This window comes from Phycodurus eques, chromosome 1 (genome assembly GCF_024500275.1).
Source record: "Phycodurus eques isolate BA_2022a chromosome 1, UOR_Pequ_1.1, whole genome shotgun sequence".
NCBI classification, from domain to species: Eukaryota; Metazoa; Chordata; class Actinopteri; order Syngnathiformes; family Syngnathidae; genus Phycodurus; species Phycodurus eques.
The window spans coordinates 46743671-46766116 of NC_084525.1; the positions used below are offsets into that span (position 1 = coordinate 46743671).

Consider the following 22446-nt stretch of genomic DNA (forward strand, 5'->3'; position numbering starts at 1 on the left):
CCCGGCTCTGTCGGACTAACTACAAGTCCCATAATGCATTTGGCCGTGACACTCCAAGGAAGTCGGACAAAACTCCCCACACGCCAGCTCGGACGCAGTAAGAAGGTAAAGTGCGTAACTTTTTACGAAACTATAACGAATAGCGCCTACGTGGAGTTCGTCAACGTGGTTTGTGGCCTCCGGTGAACTTTCTGCAACTTGAGTTGGCATTTAGCACGTCGTTGTCGCGCACGGGATCCACGTGGCGCGTGCGCGTGCCTGCCTCAGCGTCCGCGTGTCTGCGCGTGCGCTTGCGCGTCCGCGGTCAGTGTGCAGACTGCAAGCAGAGAAGACGCGTCTGCAACGCGAACCGCTGGGCTCCGGCTAAAAACTCTCAGGTTGGTCTTGCTATGATTCTGGAATGGAAACAATTTGCCGATCAAACGTCCTGTTGCGCAAGTGTGGTCGCATACCGCGCGTCTCAACGCAAATGAAGCACGGCGAAGTCGCTTATTGCGAGATTCATATCGGCGGGTTTGGATGGAGCTTCTCTGAAATGTGTCACGTTCGGCGTTCGGCGTCAGAACGGATGAGCTCAGTTCATCGCAACGCTTCTTTTCATCAGAGGTGGCAAAAGTGCTTAATAATGAGTACAAATAGTCATGCAAAAAAAGTTGAAGTACAGACTGAAATACAAAAGTCCAATATTGAATGTTTTTTTTCTGTCACTTCCAGTATATACAATCGTCGTTTCGATGAGTTGGCTCAATCAATGATACACAAAACAAACGTTTCCCTTTCTATGGGAACTTAAATAGCGAGAAGATGAAAGATGTTCCTGTCAAAGCGACGGCAACTCCAAGTGTGCCCGGATCAAACAAGAGCTACACCTCGCTTGACTTTCCCTCTCGCTATTTGTCTGGGGTTTTTTTTTTTTGACTTGAACAAATGCCAACGTCTGGACTCGGCCTCGGATGAACTCTGACCTGATGCTCTTTGACTTTTAGGTCGAAGAGTGCGATCGGCGCGCATAAAGGCTGTAAGTGTCGAGCTCAGGAATTGCATCGGCCCAATCGGAGCGTTCCGCTGACGAGATCACGTGTGGGCGAACGGACGTCACGAGGGTCGTCGTGTGACCGTCCGCTCGCTGTCTAATGACACAAAATTAGACGCACGAGCAAAAAGATTCAGAATGTTCGCTGCGGTCGGCGGAATAAAGTCGTGTACGCTCGCTCGCCTGACGAGAAGCTCCTCGTTTGGGGTTTGCCCGATCGGGCCCGTCGTAGTGTGACAAGAGAAGAGCGCGCTTGTCCGGAAAGGTCGGCGCTTCCTCGCCGCTCGGCCTTTCCGGACAAGCGGTTTGCGTAAATCGACGTCACGCCGTTGTGAAAGGTCATTTTCCCATCTGGCAGGTGCCATGGCTGAACGGGTGCTGGTGGTTGGCGGAGGAGGGCGGGAGCACGCCCTGGCGTGGAAGCTGGCCCAGTCGCCGCACGTCCGGCAAGTCCTGGTGGCGCCGGGCAACGCCGGGACGCTGGACTGCGGCAAAATCAGCAACTCGGGTGAATGGGAAATGGAGAGCGGGGCTGTGCGGCGAAAGACGCGTGCATTTCTTTTTTGCTTCGCGCTTTGAAGCGGTTTCCATGCGCCTCAGTACTGGGGCTGTGACCTGAAAATAAAGGAAATCGTTTAGGTGACTACAAATCACGGTGGGGGGACGGAGTTAAGACGTTCGTCGCGACAAGTCGTCGGTTGTTACTTTAAAAAGGGAACGGTTATTTCGCGTGTGGCGTCTGCAAGCAAAGTTCCTCTTCTGTTTTTGAACAATATGACATTAAAATAAAAATTGAAAGCCGTGACTGCATTATCGGGTACTGGTACTCGATATCAGCGACTACTCAAATGTAAGTACTTGTAGTCATAATCGGTATTTTGTTACCATGACGACTAGAAGCTGACTTGATGACGGCTGCGCTTCGAGCCCTGAATCTAAAAAAAAAAAAAAAAGTGAGCGCTAACTTTGAAACGTACTCAAAGACGGAATGGATTCGTTGCCGTCGTGGAGGCACAAATGGGTCACCGCACTGCTGAATTGTCATTAAGTGTTTGTGTGTGTGTGTGTGTGTGTGTGTGTGTGTGTGTGTAAAATTCAGAACGGTTTTATGTTTATTAATTTCATATAAGGTAATTTAATTGTCCACTTGAGGACCCCGTCCACACACTCGACACAAGCGCGTGCCTTTGTGCTCTGCTCGGGTGACATGAACAAACAGCCCATGCATACATAGTGTGTGTGGGCTGCTTAAGGCAGGAACCTTAAGCATTGGTACCGTTCATCACACTGACGATCCAGGCAATTTAGTCAGCGAAAAGCATTACGGCAATTCATTGCGCTTATGTTTTTAACTACAGTAATGTAGTCGTAAAACAATCAAGCTCAACGTTGCTCTTTACTTCCACTCGATATGAGTGTGTGCGCATTAGATATTTGTTGGTATAAGACTGGTGTTTGCGGATTTATTTCATAAAACTCAAAAACAAACCAAAAACTTGTATCGTGAATTGACCAAATGTATGAGTTGCGATTCCTCAGTCAGGTTTGCTTTCCTGCCGTGAACAAGAACCCAATTGAGCTTGTGTGAGTCAGTGATGACTGTAATTGAGTGATGTGTCAGTGAGCGATGTGGAGATTCGATTAACTTATACAGTTAATCGAATCAACAAATATGATGATAGCTGACACAAGATAACAGTGCACAATGTGATGTCATACGAAGGAAATGTTTTTTTTAAACCTGTCGCAAAACGGGTCTGGATCCGGCCTAAACGATGACGTCGTCGAAATGTTCATTCTCACTTGCAGCGGTGTCTGTGAGTAACCACGCCATTTTGGCTCAGTTCTGTAAGGACCACCACGTCGGGCTGGTGGTGGTCGGCCCCGAGGTTCCGCTCGCGGCGGGTAAGTTCGGCCGCCGTCTGCGCACGTCTTCTTCGAGCGCTCCTCGGCCTCTTCAGGGCCGTTCCCGTCCCACGCAGGTATCGCGGACGACCTGGCGGCGGCAGGAGTGCCGTGTTTCGGCCCGTCTTCCAAAGCCGCCCGGTTGGAGGCCAGCAAGAGCTTCTCCAAGGCCTTCATGGAGCGCCACGGCATCCCCACGGCACGCTACGGCTCATTCGCCGACCCCGAGGAGGCGTGCGGCTACATCCGCACGTCAGTGCAACCGCTTTTCTAAAAGTAGGTCCTCACCGACCGACCCCCGGCGTGAAAAAAAGATGTTTCTCTGCTTTTCTGGGGCTCCCAGGGCTGACTTTCCGGCGCTGGTCGTGAAGGCCAGCGGCTTGGCGGCAGGCAAAGGAGTTATTGTGGCACGTGACCGTGAAGAGGCCTGTCGGGCAGTGATGGACATCGTGAAGGTAAGCGGCACTCGTTGCGCCACCGGACACGTTCGTTGAGCGAATTGTTGTCACCTTCAGATCTTTCATCGCTGAATTGCAGGATCGAGCGTTCGGCTCTGCGGGTGACACGGTTGTGGTGGAGGAGCTTCTAGAAGGAGAGGAAGTATCTGTGAGTTGTTTTACTTTCAAGTCGCCGACAGAACAGAGGTCTCCGACCGGCCCGCCGTAAAACAAATAAAAAAACTAATGATGACAAATACGACTCGCCTTGAGACTGAATGTAATAGTACGACTCCAAAATTTGGTTTTGGCTGCAGAAAATTCCGATTGCTAAAGGTAGGATTTTGAAAATGTCTTGTTTGGGAACCTTTCGCCTCAACTCGCTTGCTGCCAGAGTCACCTGCGGCGACAAACCAGAATTTGATGTTTTCGAGCTATTTGACGGTCAGAATATTGTTATGTGACAATATAAGTACTGAACCCATCAAAATAAAACCTAGACCCTTCTTGCACCAGAAAGAACCGGTGTTTCTAGCTTTTTCTGTTCTTTAGTAATCAACAGTAGAACATGAATTGCGTTCACCAAAAACGCTGGTTTCTGACCAAAAGCGGACACAAAACTGAATTGCACTCTTTCTGGATCTCTGCTGGATTGTTGAATCTTCTGTGTTTGCTAATCCGCTGAAGCCCACGCGCATCTCTCTTCTCCTGCCACATTTTGTCCTTCCATTGATACGCTTGGACGCAGAAAGCCTCCTTGTGGTTTAGGAGGTGATTAGTGTGTACTCCTTGAACGTCGGCAGCTAGATCCATTCCACACATCCACCGTCCACACACATAATTGTGAGTATTACTCCGCGGCGGACTAATATGCGAGCGCATCGGCCGGAGGTTCCGCCTGTGCGCTCGTAGTCACGGGAGCTGACGAGACCAGAAAAAAACATTTCGGCCGCTTCTACCGTGAAGAAGAAACGGTACTTTCGCTCCCGTTACAATGATCTCAAAGTCGCTCGCTGCTTTTATTGATCAATTATTGCTTGTTTATCAACTATTTTGTGTGTGAGACCATGACTTTGACTTCCACATTGGTCGCTGGTGTGCGCCAATCAAATTTAAGCGCTGGCGACGTGTAAGTCTAGTTCACCTATCAAACGACACAAGAAAGTCACATGACCTCACACGACGTCTTCCGTTGGGCTTCCCCGGTACGGGTATTAGCACTAGATAAGCCAGCCCGGCTGATCGTCGCGCTTGCGTGGCGGCCATGTCGGGAAGGTCGTCGTGACCGTGAAGGCGACGGCGCGCTACTCGAGTTTACATTTAGACGGAGAAAAACAACAGCTTTCGTGTATTGTAGTGTTTGTCTGCTACTGTCTGCCCAAACGTGGATATTTCAGCTCACTTATAACTTGAGAAAACACCGTGCAGTAAATTGCAGATGTTTTTTGGGGAGTTTTGACTGCATACGCACACACACAGCAACATTAGAATTTGAGTTTTTTTTTTTTTTTTTCAATTGATGTTCATGCTGTGGTTAAAAAAAAAAACAAGCACTATTTACTCAGGACTTGAGTAATTATTTCACCGTGTACTTTTTTTACTCTGACGTATTTTTTTGGGAGGAGTACTTTTGACTTTTACTTGAGTCACATTATTGTCAAGTAGCAGTACCCTGAAGGCGTCTTTATACTCGCGCTGGCGGCGACCACGCTGACGTCACTGTGCTGATCTCAAATCCAAAGCGATGCAACGGCGCCATCTACAGGGATCTGTCAGTCAATTCAATTCCGCCGGCCCCCCCTGTTGACAATTGGCCAAGGGGGCGCCATTGATGACGGTGGCACTGGGCGCCATTTCTTGCAGGAGCGCCTGTGTCCGTGGCAATTCGCAAATGTAAATGTCCACGGCAGAGAATGACTTAAACGCAGCTTTCTTGGAAGATGTAGGCTACTCTTTTGTCCCATCGTTTGGCCTTTTCTTTTCCACGACTGTATCGCGTGACCGAGACGGACGGTTTGTCGTGCACGGAGACGCCAGGTGGATGCGCCCGATTTTCAAAGTAAAACTCCTATCCTCAGGCTAATGATCAGGTTTCATGATCGGGTCTGCACTCGTTGCAGTGTCTGTGCTTCAGCGACGGCTCTTGGGTGTCGCCGATGCCTCCGGCACAGGATCATAAACGTCTGCGAGATGGCGACCGGGGACCGAACACAGGCGGCATGGGCGCCTACTGTCCGACTCCTCAGGTGTGTCTGCTCTTTCGTCTTTCTCACATTTTTTTGTACAGGCTGTATTCACGGGTATTTAAAAAAACAACAACAACATCCGCACCAATGGTATTAACAATGTCTTGCCATCAATTGTTTTTTCACAATCTTTGATGTCCTTTTATCGAGTTTTCAAGATAATTTGGGTTGGAAATGCCCAGAATGTCCTTTTTCTAGTAGACTTCACGCCGATCTGATCGGTGTTCTCGGTATCGGCCGATAATTAGCATTTTATGCAGATCGGCTTTCATGTCATAAGTTGCTCCGCACAAGACATTTAACTCCGCGTCTTCGTCGCGTATGAATGTATTAAAGTTATTGAGTTACAGTAAGTTAGCACCGAACGTGATCTGAAAGGGGATGTGGCCAATGAAAATAAAAAATAAAAAAGAGAGGAATATTTTAAGGTCTTACGCTCGTCATCCGCGCTCATTTATTTGAATTCAACCTGCGTGCGACTTTCATCGCCGGCGACGATAATTGCAAGCTTCGCTATTGTATCCACAGTTACATTGGAAATCATAAATATCGTCAAGAATTGTTGTATAACACAACCTATGTATACTGTATTTGTCCGGCTGAGGCGGCGGGTGCCAACTACCAAGTGGGCGGGTATTTGAATATTCCTTGTCGAGACTACGTCACGGCGATGGCAATTTCAAATCGACCCGTCTTGTGAGCCCCGTGCCGTTTATTGACTTGTGCGTTCAATCAACAACGGCGTAAACGTTCGACGCCCATTCATGGGAAATATGTATTTCAAACAATGGCGATTACAGAAATTGAGGAATCCCCTTCCCCGAAAAGAGGTAATTGTGCACATGGATATGGCCTTCAAGGGAGATGGGCAAAAAAAGAACAAAATCAAAGATTTCCCCTGCTCCACTCAAATGCTAAAACTACCTCGGCAGAAGTTCCCTAGAAGTTAAGCTTGTGTGGCCGAGAACGCACACCGCGTTGCTGTAGTAATGTGTCTGGAGTCTGCTAAAGACGTTTGTGTGGCGCAGGTGAGCCAGGAGCTGCTGGTGCAGATCCGAGAGTCGGTACTTCAGAAGACCGTGGACGGGATGAAGCTGGAGGGAACTCCCTACGTTGGTGAGTGCACATTTTCTACCCAACTTGCTTTGTGATGGAAAGGCTGGCGTCAACATCGCTGCCATTTGATTCTCCAGGCGTTCTGTACGCCGGGCTGATGTTGACCCAGCAGGGAATCAAAGTTCTGGAGTTCAACTGTCGCTTTGGAGACCCTGAATGTCAGGTCTTGCTTCCCTTACTGAAGAGCGACTTGTATGAGGTCATCTTGAACACCATGAACGGCAAGCTGGCCTCCAGCGCCCCCGAGTGGCACCGGGACAAATCTGCAGTCACGGTGGTGATGGCGAGTGCCGGCTATCCTGGCGCCTACAGCAAGGGAGTGGCGCTCACTGGTCAGTGGTCGGGCTACTAATAAAGTTGCGTACCGTAATGACGGGGGACAGAGACCGAGTCAAATCTGCATCTCAGGCCGTAATCGCTGAGTAGAAAAAAAAATCTTTATGATGCCAAAACACTTACATTTTCATTTCAAACTAATCTTACAATCCTAAAAAAAGGGATGTCTTACAGATGATGATATTTAAAAATAAAAATACACAAGAAGTGTACGTGCCCATGCGGCGCAGACTCTCCCTAACTTCCACCACTTACAACCCAGGCTAAACTGAGAGAATCAAATAAAATCAAACTCCCTTTCATGGATAAACATGCAACACAAAGTGCTTTAGAAAAACTCAAACAAACCACAGCCATAGAAAAGATGTGACAAACACACGCCCGCACACACACACACACACACACACACACACACGTATATGTGAACACACACAAATGCAATCATAGCGAGTGCGGCGGCATGGCTAACGAGGAAGCGGGTGCGGAATGGCCGGCTCAGAGGAGCGTCCACACCGAGATGTGCCACAGCCCGCGGCTGCGGGGAGCGCCGCCAAAGAGTCCAGCTCAACCCCAACAAACCGGGGTAGACCCCACAGACCGCACCCGGCCCATCCGCAGGGTAATATATTCCTAAGAGGAAGCATATTATTAAAAAGTAGCGGCCCTAAAATTGACCCTTGGGGCGCCCCACACTTAATGTCATGTGTTCCTAAGGAACATGTATCCATAGAATTATCCAAATAAAAATCGATCTGCGAGATAAGAACTGAACCAGTTAGAAACCGTACAAAAGGCCAACATACAAGTACGTTGGTGTCAAGGCAGCATGTTGAAGTGATGCATATAGACTGTGAGACGAATGACTACTTTCTTACTAGCCGGGGCTTTGTAGACATCTTGTGGCATCTTAGAGCATAATAGAAAGAGTGCACAAAACCCTCAAATATTCAAATTGTCAACTGCAAATTGCGGGAAATTTGTGGGTTCACCATATTTGTTTTCTGACCCCTGCTGTATTCTACCACTCCACCCCTTACGCCTCAGGTCTGTCCCAGGTTGAGGACACGGGGATTCAGGTGTTCCACGCAGGAACAGCGTTGAAGGACAAACAAGTCGTCTCCAGCGGCGGCCGTGTCCTAACGGTCACGGCGGTCAGACCGTCGCTGGGGGCTGCGCTGCAGGCGGCCAATCGGGGCGTGGAGGCTGTGGGCTTCCCCGGTGCCGTGTACCGCCGCGACATCGGCCACAAGGCCGTTGCCCATTTGAAGCAACGCAGGTGTGTTTGACTGCGGCTCAAAACACTCCATCTTTTCTATGGTGACTGACCTTTTTCATAATCAAACGAGCTTTGGATGATGTGTCCTTGGTTTTGTTTCTTCACTTGGAGAAGAAGTAACCCTCCATACCGATTATTCACTTTCTTCACTTCCCTGATTATGTTACACTGTCCTAACACTGAAAGAAGCGCCGATCCTCGGATGTGTTGCTGTGACAGCCCACGCGAACATAGCAATGATTTGACCGCGTCTCTGACAGAGGCCTGACCTATAAGGAGAGCGGCGTGGACATCGCCGCTGGCAGCAAACTTGTGGACATGATCAAGCCACTGGCCAGGGCAACTTCCCGTCCAGGTAACCTCAACGCCAGAAAACATTTTTTTTTCATGTTGCTGGCGTCGGGCAGAATTGCGGCACCTCCAAAACCAACCCTTTTTAAGGAAACGAAAAAGAAATGACATCTTCGTTGAGCCGTCAACATTGCATCGTCATTAATTTGGGAAATTTCAGAGCCACAAGGGGACTGACCAATAGTATAGATTTGTGAGAAGAGAATATGAAATTGACCAAATTTGGACCAAGGAGGTTTCTGCCTGAGAGTGTCAATGTGCAGGAAATATGATCGCGTATGGTATTTTCAAACTTTCTTCTCACCAGGATGTAATGCAGAGCTGGGAGGTTTTGCTGGACTGTTTGACCTTAAAGCTGCAGGGTTCATCGATCCGATCCTGGTAGCTGGAACTGATGGAGTTGGGACCAAACTTAAGGTGTGGATTTGCAATTTCCATGTACCCGCTTGAGAAATCACTAGAACACATTAAGAAAGCGAAAAATTGGTTTTAAGGACCATAGATGTCAGCTCAGCTGTTTGGTAGACCAATGGAGTAAAAAGATTGACTCATAATTGTACAACTCAAATGTGTGCTGTTGCACCCTTCGCGGATGAAGAGAGAACAAGTCTCGATGCTAATACAGTATTTAATATTTTCTGCATTGGGAAAAAAATAATACAGTGAATCTATTGTCAACAAACCTGAACTGTGTATTTAAAAAAAAAAAAAAAAAAAAATGTTGCCATTATTATGCCCATTTGGTTGCCTTGTGTAAATGCCATTCATCCCTCCAAAAAATGTTGTAATATGTATTTATTGAGGAAAAATAGCACCCCATAATATTGTACTCCATAAAAATGTAAAGTAGAATTTAAAAAGCAAATATGTTTTTGTCACACTGCATCAATTGAATGGCCTTTGTACTGCTCTTTCTAGTGTGCCTGCCTTGGCCACCTGGGGGCAGTATAAGACAGACAGATGGCTATACTGTTCATTGAGACTTCTTAACTCGTCTTAGCTATAAATAATGCAGTATATGACTGAGCTACATGTGCTGCGGCACCGTTCGTGTTCAAGCCTTTGCTTAAAGGGCTCTAGCACGGCAACATAGATGCTAGTTTGCGTTAGCTAGCGGCCCGAAAGGCTAAGCTATGAGGTTGTTTTGAATACACGAGTTGTCTTTCTCCTTGTTTAATGTTGAGTTGGCCGTTAAACTTCAGGCGGGAGTGGCGAGAAGCAGTTTGAAAGCGCTTTTATCCGATTAAGGATGAAATGATTTATTGAATTAATTTTGCTCTGAGTGATTTGAGAAAGCTGGCCGTGTGGTTCAGGTTGCCCAGGCATGCGGGCAGCACGGCAGCTTGGGTCAAGACCTGGTGGCCATGTGCGCCAACGACGTGCTGGCTCAGGGCGCCGAGCCGCTCTTCTTCCTGGACTACTTCTCATGCGGCAGCCTGGACGTGGATGTGGCCGCCGCGGTGGTCGCAGGTATCGCCAAAGCGTGCGAGATGGCCGGCTGCGCGCTGCTCGGTAAGTGGAGAAGCAGCTTCTGTCGCCTCTGTCGCGACGGGTCCGCCGTGTCGTAGCGTCCCTGTGCGTGGGTGCCCAGGCGGCGAGACCGCAGAAATGCCCGGCGTCTACGCTCCGGCAGAGTACGACCTAGCCGGGTTCTGCGTGGGGGCGGCGGAGCGGACAGCCCTGCTGCCTCGGCTGGCGGACATCGGCGAGGGAGACCTGCTGATCGGCGTGGCGTCCTCTGGTATCCATAGCAACGGCTTCAGCCTGGTGCGCAAGGTCTTGGAGCAAACGCGTCTCGGCTGCAGCTCCCCAGCACCTTTTGGTAAACCGGGACAGACTGTTGGTAAGTGTGGGCCTGACTGCACTAATATGTTTTCAGCCGCTAGTGCAAATTATATTTATTTGTAAAGTTTCAGTAGCCGCAAACTTTTTCTCCCCCCCCCCCCCCCAAATACTGGCCAATTTTTGGCACGCACCAGTTGCCTGAGTAAGTGCAGCTCTGCTAAAAACGACAAAAGTGTACACCAATGCTCACCAAGAATGATTTATAATGTCTAATTTCTGTGCATTTTTATATTTCAACACAAACTGCTAACAACAGCGCGGCGGTTTTGCCAAGTAGCAAATGAATGCAATTTCCAAAGGGGTGTAATATTTTTCAACACAACTGCAAGTGGTGGCTAAGGTGAAAGTATCAGGCCTCGTCGTTGTCATCATTGGCCCGCAGGGGAGGTTTTGCTGACGCCGACAAAGATCTACAGTCGTGCGCTCCTTCCGATCCTGCGCAGCGGTGCCGTCAAAGCGTGCGCTCACATCACTGGGGGAGGACTTTTGGAAAACATCCCTCGGGTCGTGCCCCAGGAGCTGACTGTCGATTTAGGTAACGCGCGTCGCGTATGTTGATCAATGACGTCCACCGCTCTCTCCTAATCTTGATTCAGACGTTGTCAGCCGACCTTCGCCGCCCACTCATTTCCTTCCATTCGAACTTCCCATACCGTCGCACGGCCGTTTAATTTGAACTGATCCGCAGATGCGTCTCGTTGGAGCATCCCTCCAGTGTTTTCCTGGCTGCAGAAGGAGGGCGGCCTGAGCGAGCGGGAGATGAGCCGCACCTTCAACTGCGGCTTGGGGGCGGTGCTGGTGGTCGCCCCCGTGGACGCTCAGAGGGTCTTGCGGCAGCTGCGAGCCCACGAGGAGGCCTGGATTGTGGGCTCGCTCGCTCACAAGCCACCTGGTGAGACGGCGAGCGTTTGGAGACCGTACACAGTAAAATTGCATTCGTTTCAGGATCGATTTATTAAGCTGGTTTTTAAGGGTCCTAATGGTCTTGGACCTTCGTATGTCTCAGAGCTGCTTTCACCCCGCGGGCCCCGAGGTCGTTCGGCTCTCGCCTTCGACCTCTGCCAAAAGTCACGCCGCACGCTCACTCGCGGTGAGGCGTCGTTGCAGTTTTACAGCCCTCGTCCGCGGAACAGCCTGCCGCAGAACGTTCGTGTTCGGAAGAACGGGCTCAAGTCCCAACTTTTGAACCCTGTTTTTAACTAATATTGAATTGACCTTTTAACGTACGTTACAATTGTTTTGTTTGTTCTTAACTTTTATTTTATCTTCAATGGTTTAGTATTATTTACTGTATTATTATTATTATTTTTTTTACAGTCTTAGGTCTTCGTTGGGTTTTCTGCAGCCATACGTGCTTTTTACTGTGCGCCTGAGCCCTGTGCACTGGGAGCTGCGAAGCCCTTTGAGACACTTTCGGGATGAATTATGGGCTCTTAAAAAAAAAAACCGCGGCCGTGGCGCTGCCTCAGCCGCCATTTGCGGCTCCTCCTGTTTACGCCGCTCGGCCGGGGCGCCGTGCCGGTGTGCTGCGGCTGCAGTCTGGTGCAGTCGGCTCCCCGAGATGCCGCTTCCCACGTGGTTTCTCTGTGTCCGAGCATCGGTCATGACATTATTATTGTCTTGTTTGCTCTCTCCGTGCGTGCGTGCGTGGCCATTTATGTATCTGTGTGGGTGGGGATTGATTTGAACTGGCACTCGGAGATGCATATCATTGTATGGAAATTGCTCTACAAATAAAGTTTGATTTGATTTGAACATGAATGCGGTACCGCAGGTGCAGAGTCTGTGGTGGTCCGTAATCTCAACCACAGCCTGCTAAACGCTGGTCCAGCCTCCAAGAATGGCAGTTGCCTCTGTGATACCAGCATTCCTCACAAGAGGACCAAAGTTGGGGTTCTCATCTCAGGCACAGGTTTGCGTAATATTTCACAGAGCGGGTTCCCAAAGTCGTGCAGATTCCAAACTGCGGCTCTGCTTTCTCCTCCAGGTACCAACCTTCAAGCGCTGATCGAGCAGGCCAAGCGTCCGTCGAGCTGCGCGGAAATCGTAGTGGTCATCTCCAACAAGCCTGGAGTTGAGGGCCTCAAGAGAGCGGCACTGGCCGGCATCCGGACACGGGTACTGTTGCCGTGACTACAATTACAAATGTTGACTTTTCAGGACTGCTATCTTGCTCGAGTTAACAAACACCTTTTATTCTATACCGTTGCACACCGACATCACTTCACCACTCCAAAATCGGGTTTATTTGCTGATTTGATATGCTTACATTTTGTTTTTTTATGCGGTCATCGGTTAAAACGGTACGACGCGTAGCCCCCTTCTCAAATTCTATTTTTGCATAGTTTCCCCGCGTTAAGGTCAAACAAATGTACAGTAAATATCAGACAAATATGAACCAAGTAAACGTAAAATCCATCCCTTTTCTGAGCCGCTTCTCCTCACTCGGGTCGCGGGTGTGCCGTGGCTGTCATCGGGCAGGAGGCGGGGTATACCCTGAACCGGTTGCCAGCCAATCGCAGGGCACATACAAACAAACAACCATTGGCACTCACATTCACACCTACGGGCAATTTAGAGTCTTCAATCAACCTAGCACGCATGTTTTTGGGATGTGGGAGGAAACCGGAGTGCTCGGAGAAAAGCCACGCAGGGACGGGGAGAACATGCAAACTAAACATAAAATGATGTTTCTAAGTGATTTAATTTATTAAGGGGGAAAAAAACAAAACGATTCAAAGTTACCTGGCGTCACGGCTCCCGTGACTTCCCCGCGGTGGGCTGCTTCGACCCCCACATTTTCCAGCCAATTCCAACTTCAACCTATTCCAAAAATGCACACCTTCCGGTGGTCAATTTTTCTAATTGAAAAGTTACCCACATTTTCCTCCCCAAAATTCCCCATACATTTCCAACGAGACGTTCCACATTCAAAGCCGTGAGCTCATTCCTGAAAACACATTCCCGCATTTTCACCCGCTGACATTCTACATTGCTTCCTCCTCCAACCTTTCTTGACCGATTCAAACCATTCCACCTATGGAATATTTTCGACATGAAATTACCCCACATAAACACCTATTTTACATTCCCTCCTCCTCCTGGATTTCTTGACTCAAACTAGATCGAAACCATTCTGCCTACAAAATGTTTTCCACATTACCCTAATTCTACACTTTCCAACATTAAAACCTACATTTTCCACACAGTAAGACAAATTCTCCATTTTCCCTCCTGCTTCCACATTTTTTGACCGGTTCAAAGCATCCTAACCACAAAATATTTTCCGCATTACCCATATTTACCCAAATTCTACACTTTTACACATTTTTTCCCCACAGCAAGACTAATTGTATATTATTCCCTTGTCTCCTATTTCTTGACTGCTTCGAACCATTCTAACAAAATATTTTCCAAATTCCCCCATTCCAAAAATTAGACACTTTTGCACATTAAAATAACCAGATTTATTTATTTTTTTACACATGGACACATTCTACATACGCAAGTCCGGACGTGAAATTTCCTCGCTCCTGAATATTCCACAGTCGACTGTCAGCGTTTGGGAACGACAGCGACTCGGCCGGCCTCGTAAACAGCCGGAGCGCGGACTGACGAAGAGGTTGCCCACTTTCTGCCGGGTCGATGGCCGCAGACCTCCGAACTTCATGTGGCCTTCGGATGAGCTCAAGAACAGTGCGCAGAGAGCTTCACGCAACGGCTTCCCAGGGCCGAGCAGCTACATCCGAGCCATACGCCATTAAGTGCGATGCAGAGCGTCGGACGCGGCGGTGTAAAGCACGCCGCAGCCGGACTCTAGACCAGTGGAGACGCCTTCTCTGGAGCGACGAATCACGCTTGTCCGTCTGGCGATCTGATGGCCGAGTGTGGGTTTGGCGGTTGCCAGCAGAACGCGACTCGTCTGAGTGCATTGTGCCAAGTGTGAAGTTTGCCGGAGGGGGGATTATGCAGGTGTGGGCTCGTTCCTCAGGACCCGGGCTTGCCCCTTTAGTTCCCGTGAAAGGAACTCCAGACGCTTCAGCATCCCAAGACGTTTTGGACAATTCCATGCTCCCAACTTTATGGGAACACGTTGGAGATGGTCCCTTCCTCTTCCAACATGACTGTAAACCGGTGCACAAAGCAGGGTCCATAAAGACGTGGATGAACTTGACTGGCCTGCACGGAGTCGTGACCTCAACCCGACAGAACCCCTTTGGGATGAATTAGAGCACAGATTGAGAGCCAGGCCTTCTCATCCAACACCAGTGTGTGACCTCACAAATTCCCATAAACACACTTCTAAACCTTGTGGACAGCCTTCCCAGAAGACTTGAAGCCGTTATAGCTGCAAAGGGTGGACCGACGTCATCTTGAACACTATGGATTAGGAATCGGATGGCACTTAAATTCGTACTGTAGGGGAGTCAAGGCAGGTGAGCAAATACTTTTGGCAATATCCTGTCTTTTGCAGAAGAGCTTGAGGCCATCTGTCCGACAGTTGAAGCTGAAAAGAGGATGGGTTTTGAAACACAAAAAGCAAAACAACAAGAGGAAATGGGTGTTCTGGAGTGGCCCAGTCAAAGTTGTGACCTAAACCCCATTGAGATGCTGTGACATGACCCCGAGAGCTTTTCACAGCAGACATTCCAGGAATCTTGATCCACTAAAACAGTTTTGTCAAGAGGAACTGTCCAAAATTCTGATCTGCAACTGTTGCTTGAGGTTCTTGTTACCAAGGGTCAACCAGTCATGAAATCCAAGGGTTCATTCATTTACTTTTTCCTCCCCGTCCGGTGAATGTTCATATTATGTTTGTGTGGTATTTGTTTAAGGAGACTCTGTTAAATCTTGTGATTTAAGTAATCAGTATGCAGAAACTTACCAAAATCTTTTCCTGTCACTGCGCATGTGAAACTTTTGTCCAAAAACTCCAGCCATAGAGGAAAATAAAATTGGAGCAATTTTGGATTCAAAGCATCTGGTCATCGACCCGTTGTCATGCTGGTCATCACGGCATAACCGCATAAAGTCCGCTAACCTGTTCTGTTTTTTTCGGTTTGGTCACGTTCCGCGTGAAGCGAACGGTATCGATTTCGTGAAAAATATCAAAGTGACCATATTTGGACGTAGGAGGTTTCCGTCTGACAGTGCCGGCGTTTGTGCGTGATTTACAAACTAGGTGGTGGATCACAAACTGTACGGGAGCCGAGCAGAATTTGACGGCACCATCGACCGCGTGCTGGAAGAAGTTGGGGTGGAGCTGGTGTGTCTGGCTGGATTCATGCGGATCCTCACAGGATCTTTTGTCAAGAAATGGAACAGTGAGTGCAACTACTGATAACTATTAAATGTTGAGGGTATTTATTTTTCTTTAAAAAACCAAACGTGTCTCGTCTTAGGTAAGCTTTTGAACATCCATCCCTCCCTGCTGCCCTCCTTCAAGGGCCTGAATGCCCAAAAGCAAGCTCTCCAGGCCGGGGTGCGGCTCAGCGGCTGCACGGTCCACTTCGTCGCAGTAAGTCCGACACGTTGACGCCGGACGCCTTCGCAGCCCAGCGGAAAATGCTCGTTTGTGTGACAGGAGGAGGTGGACGCGGGGGCCATCGTCGTGCAGGAGGCCGTGCCGGTGTTCAGCGGCGACACGGAGGAAAGTCTCGCTGACAGAATCAAAGAGGCCGAGCACAGGGCCTTTCCCGCGGCTATGGAGCTCGTAGCCAGTGGAGACGTCCAGCTCGGTGACGACGGACGTGTGGTCTGGAGGTCCAAGTTGCAGCAGCAGTAGTACTAACACAGTCAAGGAAATGTGGAGTTTGACACTGGAGGAAGTTGGCCTTTGGGGGGGCAGGGGGGGACATTCCATATGCACATGAATGCTAATGCAATTAAAGCAACATTTCTGTACGATTCTAATCTCTCGTGCATGTGTGTGTTCAGCTTCCTTTTGAATATTTGGACTATCATCGACTTAAAATGACGGTTTGGTAATTTCTTTTCAAGATTCTCGGGAAACGTCCATGCTTGGAAATGAAATTTGTTGTTCATTGAGCAGGTGACGGTGACACTTTCCTCTTCTTCCTCACAACCGCGTATGAGTGGTCATTTCATCCATCCATCCATTTTCTGAGCCGCTTCTCCTCACGCAGGCGTGCCGGAGCCTATCCCAGCTATCGTCGGGCAGGAGGCGGGGTACGCCCTGGACTGGTCGCCAGCCAATCGCAGGGCACATTGAAACCTTTCGCACTCACAGTCACACCTACGGGCAATTTCGAGTCACCAATTAACCTACCATGCATGTTTTTGGGATGTGGGAGGAAACCGGAGTGCCCGGAGAAAACCCACGCAAGCACGGGGAGAACATGCAAACTCCACACAGGCGGGGCCCGGGATTGAACCCGGGTCATCAGAACTGTGAGGCAGACGCTCTAACCAGTCGTCCACCGTGCCGAAATAGAATATGCATCATCAAAATGACTCGTTTTATCAAATAACTTGCTGCGGACAACAAAACCATGTAAAACATTTTTGTTTTTTTTATTTTAGCATTAATTAACCACTTATTGTTAGCAAAGCAGGAGTGGGACGGGAAAAATACGGTATAAAAAGAAGGAAAGACTTTTCAAGATACTTCTCACTGTACTGATCTGTGCGCAAATGTTTGGCCGCTTTGTAAAATGGACCCGGTCGGTCACGTACGTTGGCGCCGGTGGAAGCGCAGGACGCTCAGCCTCTCGTTTCCGGCTCTGGTCAGCAAGCGTGGCTTTCCCTCCAGCCCGTATCCACTCAGTGACTGGATCATCTCCTCTAGGATGTAAAGGGACAGCAGCTGGATTCTTTCAATCGAGCCAGTCGGCAGCAAAAACGTTCAACATATATCATAGGAGTTAATGGTTGTCTGTTTCAGTCTTGCTATTCATACAACCGGCTAATAGCTTTGCCCAAATTCCACACTGAGCAAATAAATTGAGATGAGAGCATCAATATTTCAAGATTTACCGGGTACACCTTTTGTGACATTTTTGTTTGGTGTCGTGCTGTGAGATTTGTCTTTCGTCAAATATGTACAACGGCTCAGGAGGGGCTAGGCACCGGTGCCCTCGGGTGGCCGGGATGGACCCCTGCCCCCTCGTGACCCCGAGCAAGAAAAACATGCGAGGTAAACCCACCCGGATCGTTCTCTGCTATCGCGACCAAGTAGAACAGCCCTCGACTGGACAGCAACTCGGATACGACCGGTAAAAATCTGTCGGTGACCTCGCGGCCCCGCCTGCCGCCGGCCCAAGCGGCTTCAATTCCCGTGCTTCCCACCTTGGCGACAGGAGGAAAACAAATAAATAATGACAACATCTCCCTTCGGCAAACTTTCGACTTAAGATGCAGAGCCACCTCACTGGATGGCGTGACCACATATGGAGGGTTGAACAGGAGCACGTCCACTTGTCCGCTCAACCGCGGCAGGAGACATTCCACCTACAGCACAGCGCAAACGTCAAAGCGGCAACCGATGCGTTCGAGCCCAGTCGTACGTGCGACGCGGAGTCGGACCAGGTCGGTGACGACGGGCTCGAGCGACACGCCGTTGCGTGATGCCGTCTTGGCCGTGCACAGCGCCGCTGCCCGATTCACGTCCGTGCATCTGCGAACAAAAGGTAAGGTAACGCGGAGGGGGAGCGCGGGAGGCCGAGCTGTCGATCAACTCACAAATAGATCGCCGAGGGTCCGAGCAGGGACGCCAGGAACGCGGAAACCGCGCCGGAGCCGCTGCCGACCTCCACGCACACGCGCGGCCTGCGGGGAAGACGCAGGCCGTGAAAACAACAACGACGACGAAGGCAGACTACAATAGATCAGTAGCGCAAACAGACTGTTCTTAACCGCCATTTCTAACCATGAATCTTCTCATTTGAAAAAACAAACAAACATGCTTATTAGTTTATTTTTAATTTACAAATCAAGTCAATTGGGTAAGTATTCTAGCTGCTGCTGCATATGGGGGAGATTTTTAGGGCCGATAGCACTTTTATTGCAATTGAGTAGTCTGAAGCAATCTTTGAGGTAACACGTAGGAAGGAAATGAAATTGCTAGACTGATGTATCGAACAACTTTCTTGTCTTGTGGTCATCCAATACTTCCTGCTCAAACTTAACACAACACACACAAACCAAAAATAAAACAACTTCATGATAGAGTGTGTTTTTAAAATGAGAGCTACACATCTTTTAAACAAATCTTTGCAGTTGTGTTTTGTCACTAAATCTAAAATTGACAACAATCAAACGCTGTAAAAAAAACAATCAATAATCATTTGTGTTATGTAATATTTGTGTTTCAGTAAAATGCGGAGATAAAGTTGAATACTGTGCATAAACAGCAAGTTTTTATTGCTGAAAATGCATCTCGGCCGAGGGGCCGTTACAAGATTTTGCATTCTGTTTTGTCAAAATAAAGTTGAAGTCTGGTGTGATTTCACGACCCTCTAAATGTGTACACTCAAATATTTCATGCGGACTTCATGCCTTTTATTTTGAAAGATGTTAACAGGTATGCGTCACAAAGACAACAGTACACATATTTGTACATGGGAGGAGATATTAGTTCAGGGACTTTAAGAAAAAAAAAGACCAACGCCAAGATACAGCTGATGTCTTTTTTTGGGGTGTTGGCGTATTTTGTGCTATTTTGATTTCGAATGTTACTCTATTGATTTATGTACACGCCGTTGTCATGTGAATCTTCAGTTTCTTAAGGAGCTCAGAAAGGCACAGCGTAGTTATGTTTAGAAAATATGATGTAATCATTTATAAAGGCTATTTTTGAACAATCCATTTTCTTTATTTTTCTTAGCTTCTCGCTTTAAAAGTGGGTCACGACTTGTGTTGAAAATGTGACTATTGGCAAAACCTTACGTTTTCTTTGTATTTTTATAAAAAGGGACGACGCATACAATTGAACTTTGACGTGCCAATATGGCCGAATATAGCCACTGGCCACTTTCCATCTGTTGTCCTTTGGCAGGTCGATGTGACATTGGCTCGTATTGTCAAAATTAAACAACAGTGTTTCATTATACACTTTAGCTAATTAGTTTAATGCAAGAGTCCCATTTAAGTACCCCGGGAAAAAAGTTAATTAAATTAGCTCAAACGTACGTCGACTACACATGATTAAAACTAACATTTGCTTAATTTTTGCGTTGGTTTAAGGCTCGCTTGAGGTATGTTCACGTACTTTGAATACGAAACGGCTCGCAGGCAGGCAACAAAAACGTTATGTAGCCTAGCAAGCTAGTGCTAGCGCTAACGGCTGTATGTAAACATGCAGGTGTTCTGTCGAATCATTCTCTAAAGTTTCGGTGTGGGTGAAATAATTTAATTACAATAAATTAATTGAATGACAGTAAGTTAGCACCCATTATTTCGGCCATGTTGTAATATTGGGTTTGACCTGACTGATTAGAATACACGATCTGACGAGCGCAGTGATTTCCAACCTTTATGGAGCCCAGGAACAGATTTTACAATTGGAAAATCTCACGGCACACCAACAAACAAAAATGTCACAAAAAGTGGATATTTTAATGACTGTATTTACTTCCTGCCATCTACGAGAAGACCATTCATTTGTTATGCCTGTCACTGTGCCCCAACGGCATAAATAGAGGAACAAAGATACATTGTTTGCTTCTATGTGCCCTGCGATTGGCTGGCGACCAGTTCAGGGTGAAGCGAGCTTGAGGATACGCGGTGTGGAAAACGGATGGATCGATGTAATGCAATGCAAAGTTGAGGTTATTGTGCAGTATTGACAATGATCTACTCAAATTTGAATCATACACAGGTTCAAATATGATTCCTTTTTTATTTTAAGCAATATATGAATGGGAGCTCAGTCATGTTAATCTGTATTTCAAGCATTTAAATTTGTGATAGACAAAATTTTATTTATTGTCCATTCAGCAAGTGCCGAAAAGGAAGATGAACAGTCGCGGCGCCGCGTATCGGGTTACCTTTGCAACCGACGTCCGCGTTTCTGCGCCCGATGAAGCCGCCTCCGCGCGCTCCTCCGTCGGTTTGCGTTGCTACGCGAGTCGGCTGCTCCGTGGGCCGTCGGGTCTCGCCGAGGCGCGGTCGCCGGAGTTAGGAAGGCGAAGTCAGCAAGGGCTGGCGATCGTATGCTACATTACGTGGAATATTGACTTGTTTTGGCGTCGTAGGTAGGGATGTCCCGAACCAACTGTTACTTCCGATACGATACCGATATTGCGGCCTCGAGTTTTGGCCGATGCCGATATCGCTCCGATTTGAGCAATAATCATACATACGTTACTTATTTTGTATTATAGATGGTTAGAAAAGGCTTGCGCAAGTGATATTACGCAAACAGAGAGAAGCAAACTTTGAAAGTTCTTGATGCGACTGGGCTTTAGTTTTATTGACATTATCGCGGCAGATCGGAAATTCGGAATCATGTAGTGATTGGCGGGGGTGCTTAGCGGTCTCTGTGTGAACCCTCCTCGTTGGGCTCGCTGTTCCTGCTGTGCACGTCTTGACCTCTGTGGGGCAGTGTGGTGCACGCAATGACATACACACTTGCAGTAACTAAGAAAGTGGAAGTCACGATCGATTGTTGTTAATATAACTCACTTTTCACAGAGTTTGAAGAATATATACCAGAGCGCCTTTTATATTTTATATTTTATACATATAAAATGTTTGTATGTATTTATACAGCGTTTGTGTACCAATATTCATTATTTTGAGCGATAGCAATGTTGCTCGTTCAATGTTGAGTTCAAATTTTCATTAAGTCGACAATGTTTCTTTTCTTGCATTTATTGCGTGTGAACCTGCGTTGCCTTCAAGAGTCTTTTTGGACTCGAGCAAATAAATTGCGAGTTATTGCGAGCATCGCATGATTACTGCTGCTGCAATAATAATAATAAAAAAAACCGTTTCGGAGGTTCTGTATGCGAATGCATGAAAACGAGTTTTGCCGGTGCGAGCGGCTCAGCTCACCGCATCTTCCGGAGCTCGTCAACATCCTTTTCCAGCGCGTCCATGAGCAGGAAGGAATCCTCCGACGGCTCGTAGACATCGCGGAAGTGTCCCCGTGCCGCGTGAGCGTACAGTGGCGTCGCGTACTTCGCGGACATGGCGAGCTAAATGTCGCGGCGCACGTTCGCCGTTTGCCCAAACAAGAAGCCGCAAGGCGGGCGCCCACGTTCACTTCCTGGGACGTCACGGCCGGAAATGGCGTCTGTTCCCCGTCTTCGTCACTTGTCAGATGTTGCTGCCGCCTCGTGGACATTTTCCACAACTACACTATGTGTTGACTTTGCCTTGTGCTGCTTTTTCGTCAACTCGCAGTCGAAGTGGCGGCCTCCCGCACCTCAAAACACATGCTTCTTCGTTGCGTCAACATTTTCTTAATGTTACTAAACAATAGACGCCAGGGTACCTTCGGGTGGCGGAAGAATCCGAATCAGAATCATCTTTATTTTGCCAAGTATGTCCAAAAAACACACAAGGAATTTAATTTGTCTGTGGTAGTTGGAGCCGCTCGAGTACGACAACAGACGGTCAATTGACAGAGAGCACTTTGGAGACAGAAAGACATTGAGAAAAACAGGGTTGCTAGTTATCTGGTAATGCCGGTACAGTTATTATTTTTTTTTTGACAATTGTGCAAAAAGATGCAGAGTCCTCTAGCACTGAGAGCAGCTTGAATGACTAATGTCGCAATAGCGACGATATCGACATTTTATGGAAGACCCACAATCAGGGGTCAGCAAACTTTTTGAAACAAGACAGATGTACGGTTCGATCAACACTTCTGCAATGTGCTCAAAATATTCGGGGGCAAATCCTCTCGTGGTCGTTCCGTAGCTCGGCGCCACGAAT

At 48.0% G+C, this 22446-nt stretch overlaps 2 protein-coding genes across 3 annotated transcripts; one reads left to right on the forward strand and one right to left on the reverse strand.

The window, feature by feature from the left end:
• The first annotated feature begins 50 nt into the window (after positions 1 to 50).
• Positions 51 to 16571, forward strand: gart (phosphoribosylglycinamide formyltransferase). Of its 2 annotated transcripts, none has more exons than XM_061695279.1 (21): positions 51 to 105; positions 1392 to 1541; positions 2843 to 2938; positions 3016 to 3190; positions 3282 to 3393; positions 3476 to 3544; positions 5496 to 5621; positions 6650 to 6737; positions 6815 to 7069; positions 8118 to 8349; positions 8610 to 8704; positions 9008 to 9117; positions 10014 to 10212; positions 10292 to 10543; positions 10928 to 11080; positions 11234 to 11437; positions 12320 to 12457; positions 12533 to 12663; positions 15728 to 15869; positions 15948 to 16063; positions 16130 to 16571. In XM_061695279.1, exons 2-21 carry the CDS (start codon positions 1397 to 1399, stop codon positions 16328 to 16330), a joined length of 3039 nt encoding a protein of 1012 aa, XP_061551263.1. In that variant the 5' UTR covers positions 51 to 105; positions 1392 to 1396; the 3' UTR covers positions 16331 to 16571. The 2 variants fall into 2 exon arrangements, with proteins under 2 accessions (XP_061551263.1, XP_061551272.1); XM_061695288.1 differs by lacking the exon at positions 51 to 105 and adding an exon at positions 114 to 377.
• On the reverse strand, positions 1363 to 21819 carry n6amt1 (N-6 adenine-specific DNA methyltransferase 1). The gene is made up of 7 exons (XM_061695341.1): positions 21562 to 21819; positions 18247 to 18333; positions 18091 to 18181; positions 17932 to 18015; positions 17712 to 17853; positions 17242 to 17349; positions 1363 to 1648 (listed from the first exon to the last, which is right to left on the reverse strand). Exons 1-7 carry the CDS (start codon positions 21696 to 21698, stop codon positions 1530 to 1532), a joined length of 768 nt encoding a protein of 255 aa, XP_061551325.1. The 5' UTR covers positions 21699 to 21819; the 3' UTR covers positions 1363 to 1529.
• Between the last annotated feature and the right edge of the window lie 627 nt (positions 21820 to 22446).